The sequence below is a fragment of the Pseudopipra pipra genome, chromosome 2 (genome assembly GCF_036250125.1).
Source record: "Pseudopipra pipra isolate bDixPip1 chromosome 2, bDixPip1.hap1, whole genome shotgun sequence".
In the NCBI taxonomy this organism is placed as follows: Eukaryota; Metazoa; Chordata; class Aves; order Passeriformes; family Pipridae; genus Pseudopipra; species Pseudopipra pipra.
The window spans coordinates 48,280,013-48,286,183 of NC_087550.1; the positions used below are offsets into that span (position 1 = coordinate 48,280,013).

A 6,171-nucleotide genomic window follows, 5' to 3' on the forward strand; every position below is an offset into this window, starting at 1 on the left:
AAAACTCTGTCGTTACAGTTGAGATGTCCCGTAACTCTCCAAGATATTAAGAAAAGTCAGGAACTGACTTTCCATTCATCCCATTCAAACCTATAAAACAGAGCTATAAACAAAGGCCCTGAGTTCGAAACAAGAGCAAGTAGATAATGAGACACAATAATTTAAAATAGAGAGGTGAGAAAACAGTAACAGTCTGCACAGAGAAGTCCCTTGCAATGGCTCAAGAGGCCAAACCCATTTTGCAGTTCACTGACATCTAAACCACAACATCTAAGGCAGATGTACATGCAGAAAATTTCTGGCAAGCTTGTCTATGGCTCAATTACATTGGGAAATTATAATCGTTAATACTTATAAAATAGATTAGGATGAACAATAATTGCAGCATTCCATGAAACAAAGAAAGGTGAGGTTTCATCTCAAACGCTACCAGCACAACAGAAGAAGAAAATTCTCTGTACTATACAGTACAATGCAATTTAATTCCACCATGTAATATCCATTTGCCATAAACATAGATGACAACTAAATTTTAGTTCCCTTGACTTTCAATCCCACAGTTTCTTAGTAAATAATACTGGATTTTAGATCATACTAGAAAAAAAATTTCCTCTTTGGAGAATTTTATCAGATAAATGCTTCATGTAAGGTTCCTTGAACGTCCCCTGAAGATCAGATGTTGGACACCACCAGAGACATGATGTGAAACTAAATAGAGCACTTGTCTAATCCAGGATGGCCACTCTCATGCTTCTGTTAACATTATACTATGGTGATCCTGATGAGAGGTTTTTCCACAGAGGAATGACAATGGCAACAAAAGGGGTGAATTCCTTCACTCTGTGTCAAGGAAGAATCCCACAGGAAGGACGCTTAAGGGAACTATGTGAAATCGTGAAATTCCTCTCATGAAATGCCCTCACATTCATCCCTTGTTGCTCCCCACACACTAAGCAGGGGGTCTGTTCCCAGAGCATAGGCTTTCTGAGAGAACATCTGAGGAGCAAAGACATCTGCTCACAGGTCTCCAGCTCTGTGCCCTGCCCGCTCCACCCTTGCTTCCAGGCACGGCATGGAAACAACGTCACCACATTGCCACAGCATCTTCAACCCACTGAAATCCTAGAAACCGCTTCCTTCTAGCCACTTCCACATCCTTCAGCTGCTCCAACAGCAAAGAGAAACTTGTTTCAAGGCCGTACCTCCCAAAGAAGGAATACAACTTAAAAAAGATTGCACGGGCGCTTAGTGCATTGTACTAGTGAATGCTGGAAAAGCAGCCCCACCATGCAGAAAAGTCATGCCAAGAGAAATCAGTGTCAACCACATCACACTGCATTGTGTTCTCAATATGTTACAGGGGTGACTTTACATTGTGGATATGTATTTCGATAATGAAAATCAACCGGGATTTGAGGGAAAAACAGAGAGAGTAAAATCACATCACCATGAACATGAACTTCTTGTTTCTGCATTAACAAAAGACAAACAGAAGTCTGTGAAAGATGATTAATGAATCAGTTAACTATTTCACAAGCACCTATAATGGTCTTGAATACACAGATGCACCATGAGCTAAATCATCCTCTTCATCTTTAGACTGGCACACTTCCATTCACCAGGCCACAAAAAAACCCACCCCAAATACAAACATGACTTAATACAGAAGAAACAGTCATCCACACTCCCAGTCCAAGTTTCTTCATACATCTCAATGGCTCAAGACTTAAATTTCAGAAAAATCTCTAAAAAATCTCTTTGCCCACACCCTTGGTGTTTCTCAATCTGTTACAACTTTGCTTAGTTCTACCATGAATTCATTCTGCTGGTCACAAGAGCATGATATTGTGCCACACTTGGTTTTGGAGAGAGTACTGGTGCCCATATTTTCACTTTTCCAACTCTTGCTTTCTGCATAGTAACCGCCAGGATTTATCCAGTACTGATCTCTAACCATAGGGAAACTAAACTGAGCTTCTGCATCTCAATAGGAGAAAAATCCATGGGCACCTTCCTGACAATCACTGGACCAATTTCAGGATAGGCCATTCACAGCTGAGAATGCTTGGGAAAGGTGGTTTCTCAGTTGCAGGAGTATGTGCAGTAAGGATGCATCACAAGGGCAAAGAGAGAAGAGCCTGGTTCTGTCCATGGGTAGAATTCATGCTCAAATGTACAGAGAAATGTTCCTCTACATTCTTACAAATATTGATAGAGGAGAAAAAAGAAACTGTTGGGGGCAGGGGTGAGATCTAAAGACAAACCATGTCTTTGGAAGAAGCTGTTTGCTTCTTGAAGTCTCACACCAGTAGGAGAGATTTGCCTCCAAGGGCAGAGGTTACTGTGATTGGCCATTCTGTAGTTCATGGCAAAGCTACTCTAGCAGCAGTCTTGCTTCCCATTCCCTCTGGGGCTACAGCAGGAAGTCTCAACCCTGACTTTGGGGGATTCAAAGGACTAGTTTTGCTGATAAAGTCCCACCACAGCCCCACTGGACATAGACTTTGGAAATGCTGAACCTTAACCCCATCTGCTGAGCTTCTTCCTTTCCCAATCTCAATCAGACATGAAAACTAGCAAGCTGATAAACACTGTGCTTGAAGTTTCCAAACCACATTAAAGTCTAAGGACTCATCAACTGTCCTGAAAATCTGGACAATTTCCTTTTGTCCTATACACCCACACAACGTGAAGGGCTATGGGCTTCGGTCTTTGAAGCATCTGACAAAAAATAGGCTCAGTTTGTTTGTTATTGTTCAGATGTAAGAAAACCCCCAACACCACCAAAAAACCTCTCAAACCTCCCCAGTGGCAAATTTTTAGGGGTTTAAAAGTATTGGGTGTTTCTGGATATGAAGATCTTTACTAGGGCAGAGGTGAAGTCCTGATTTCCTCTAGCACAAACTGTAAATCTAGAAGATGCCAGCCTAGCCCAAAGGAATTGCTCCAGATTTACACCATCCGTAAGAGAATGAAATCTAACTTCGTGTAGAGCATACGAGCAAAACACCTGCTTAGTAAAACATCAGTAGATGGTGTGATTTTCTTTAGCAATGTCAGAAAGTTTGATACTTTCACCCCATGTATACATTTTTTTAAACATCTGTGTTATATAGTAATGTTTAACTCTTCTGCATTATGTGAATTTAGTTTGGAATTTTTGGGGGAGCCCAGTTTCCACAAAGGTCCAGAAGAAGTGGGAAAGCCAGATTTTCTGGACTTCATTAACATCTTCAGCCCTAATCCCTAATTAGACCACTCTGTATAGTTGTTTCAGCAAGTACTCAAATCAAATTGAAACCTTAACTTATGAACTTGCATCTGAACAGCGCTTTCAGAGAAGTCAGGTTAGTTACTGCAAGAAACTACCCTCAGCACTGATTAGATTTGACCTGGAATTTCTTCCTTCATTTTTTCCAACTGACCATGAAATTGAAAAGTCCACTGGGGATTTTGATGTTCTAGTTCCCACTGAAATAACTGTGATTCATATGTGCTGTTCACTGATAATAGTCTATTTACCTTCGAGTTGATGAATAGAGTTTCATTAAAAACACTGCAAACGGGAAGTGCTGGACAGCCTGAGTAAGAATTGTAGGTAAAAAGGCAGTGAAGGAGGATTAAATGGGAAGAAAAGCATAGAGAGGTGTATGATACAAAACATTCCACCACTTCACCAATAACTTTGAAACTCTCTGCGCAAATGCAAATATGGAGAGTTTTGCCAGTGATCCAGAAGAAGCATGATCAACCTATCTGGGATGTCCAAACAAAGCTGCACAAGAACGGTTTTCTTTAAAAGAAAAAAAAATATCAAAATCAATGAGTTTGAAAAAGTCTAAATTCTGATTTCAGGCACAATCTCTTGTACATTGGAGGCATATGAATTTCCAGCTAAAGAGCTTAAGGGCACTCAGACAAACTACAGAGAAGCATCTTTCCAGTGCCTACAGCATCTGAGCCAACCCTGGGATGTACGTCCCCAGCACCCAGAGCACCAGGTTGTCCCTTAAGCAAGTCAAGCTTTTCCCACTGGAACTGGTTGAAGGTGCACACATCCCTGACAGTCCCTGGAACAGCAGTGTGAACCATGGTCTCTTACAGCCCCTGGCTCATAGTGTCCACCTTCTCCCTGGGCAGTGGTTTTTGCCATGATCTGCACAATGGAAAACCTTTCCAACAGGAAAGAGGAAGCCAGTCCCCAGCATAGCTGGTCACTGCAGGAGCCCATGTGGGAGCAGGACGCCGAAGTTCAAACTCAAGCTGTGAAGGAAGCCTGGCAAGGATCTGAACCCACATTTCCTGTATCCAGGGTGGGTGTCTCATGCCTGTGCCTATTTCATCCTGGGTATAAGAACCTCCTTGGCGGAGACAAATAATGTGGGGAAATTAGCACTTTCCTGGGGAAAAGAAAGAAAAAAAATAAAAGAAGAATACCTATATATCTGTATCAAAGTTGATGAATCAGCACTTCCCGAGCAGGAAAACGTCTCGTCGGAGCGGCCCCGCTAGCTCTCCTCCCGGGCAGCCTCGGGAGACGGCTGCCACCGGCGGGCAGCACGGGCACCGCCCGCGCCGGGACCGCTCCCGCGGGCTCAGCGGTGCGGAGCAGTCCGAGCCCCCAGCCACTTGTGCGGGACAGCGTGGCGGGTCGGGCGAACGCGCTGCTCACCGCGGGAACGCCTGCCTCGACGGCTGTCCCGCGAGCAGCCAGCCCCTTTATGCCGTGTGCCGTGCCCCGCGGGAGCCCGCCGATCTGCTCTGCGGGGCACCCCCACAGGCCCCCACGCACCCCTGCTCCCAGATGACCAGCCACGCAACGCTGGGACGAACTGCCCACCACGGCGCACCGTCCCATTGGGGCCGGCTCCTCACTCAAAGTAAAATAAAACTCAATTAAGAACAGCAAATCTGCACTGATCCGTCCTGGCACACACAGCGTTGCGGGATGCAGGCGCCGGAAAGCAGCTCCATCCACTCTCCAGAAAGACCAACGCCAGGTATCCCGCGGCCAACCCCTCAGGCAACCTCAGCGATGCTCTGCCGACCTGTCCTGCGGGCGGCAGCAGGACCTGGAATTTTGCGAAGAAAACGGGCACCTTTTCCGCTTCAAGGGCAGAACTGGGATACTTCGAAACAAAGTGCGGGGGAAAGAAGCCTGCTCTGCGGCCAAGACATGCTTTCTTTCCGTGATGCAGCGGTTCGGACATCTCCCGGTCATGTACGGCTGTCCCCCGCGCCCGGGAGAGGCTTTCCTCTCCACCACCGCCGCCTTGCCCGGAGGAGAAGAGGCACCGAGGCTCCGCACCGCCGGACCCCCGGGGCTCTGCTCCGGGGGCACGCCACAGGAATCTAGAGGATAACAACCGCTCGGGATGCGGCGTTTCGCTCCCTGAAATGCGGAGATCGCTTCCCCGGCCCTGCCCAGAGGAGAGGGACGGAGGGCAGGTGCCCCCCGGTTCCAGCCGAAAAGCGGGGCGCAGCGGAGCCGGACAGGGGCGCAGGAGGCTCCACCAAGGAGGCACATCGCTGGGAGCCCGTCTCGGAGAGCTCGGCATACAACGGGGGCTGACTGGGGCAGCGGGTCCCGGCAGACCCTTACCTGAGAGCAGGAGGGCGGCTCCCAGCAGCACGATCCCTGAGAACAGCTGGCGGGGCATGGTCCTGCCCGCGGGAGCGCAGGTTTTTATCCCTGCCGACGGCGGCGAGGCAGGGGCAGATGTGCCGGCTGGCCTCCGACGGGCTCTCCTCTGTCCCGGGCGCTTCCCGCGGTGGCGGAGATAAAGGCGCAGCGCGGCGCGGAATCCGCATCCAGTAGCCCCCGAGCCCTAGCCGCCCGCCCTGCCCCGACCCGACCTACGGAAAGGGAGCGTCCGCTGCGGGCCGCCCTGCCAGCTTCACCTCCCGCGGGCACGAATTACTCGCCAGCTCCAGCCCCGCTGATTTATAACTTCTCCACCCCTCGCCGAGCACCCCTCCGCCCCCTCCGCCCACATCCTCCGCCGGGAGCACGCCCTCCGCGGGATGCGTCCTCTGCCTGCTTGCACGCCCGCCCGTCGGCGGGTACGGGGTCGCTCCCCCGCGGGTCTCCCTCTCCTGGCCGCTCCCGGCCCCCACGGATCCCGGCCGTGCCCTCCCGCCGGAGCAGTACTGCCGAGGCAGGCAGCGGGA

General features: G+C 49.3%; 1 protein-coding gene across 1 annotated transcript in view; it reads right to left on the bottom strand.

Annotated features, from left to right (window-relative positions):
* Window positions 1-5,952, bottom strand: part of FLT1 (fms related receptor tyrosine kinase 1) — a 109,884-nt gene extending 103,932 nt beyond the window's left edge. Inside the window, exon 1 of the mRNA XM_064645439.1 lies at window positions 5,603-5,952. Coding sequence (XP_064501509.1) covers window positions 5,603-5,660 — 58 coding nt within the window. The 5' untranslated portion in view covers window positions 5,661-5,952. The remainder of the gene's footprint in view (window positions 1-5,602) is intronic.
* Window positions 5,953-6,171: the final 219 nt, after the last annotated feature.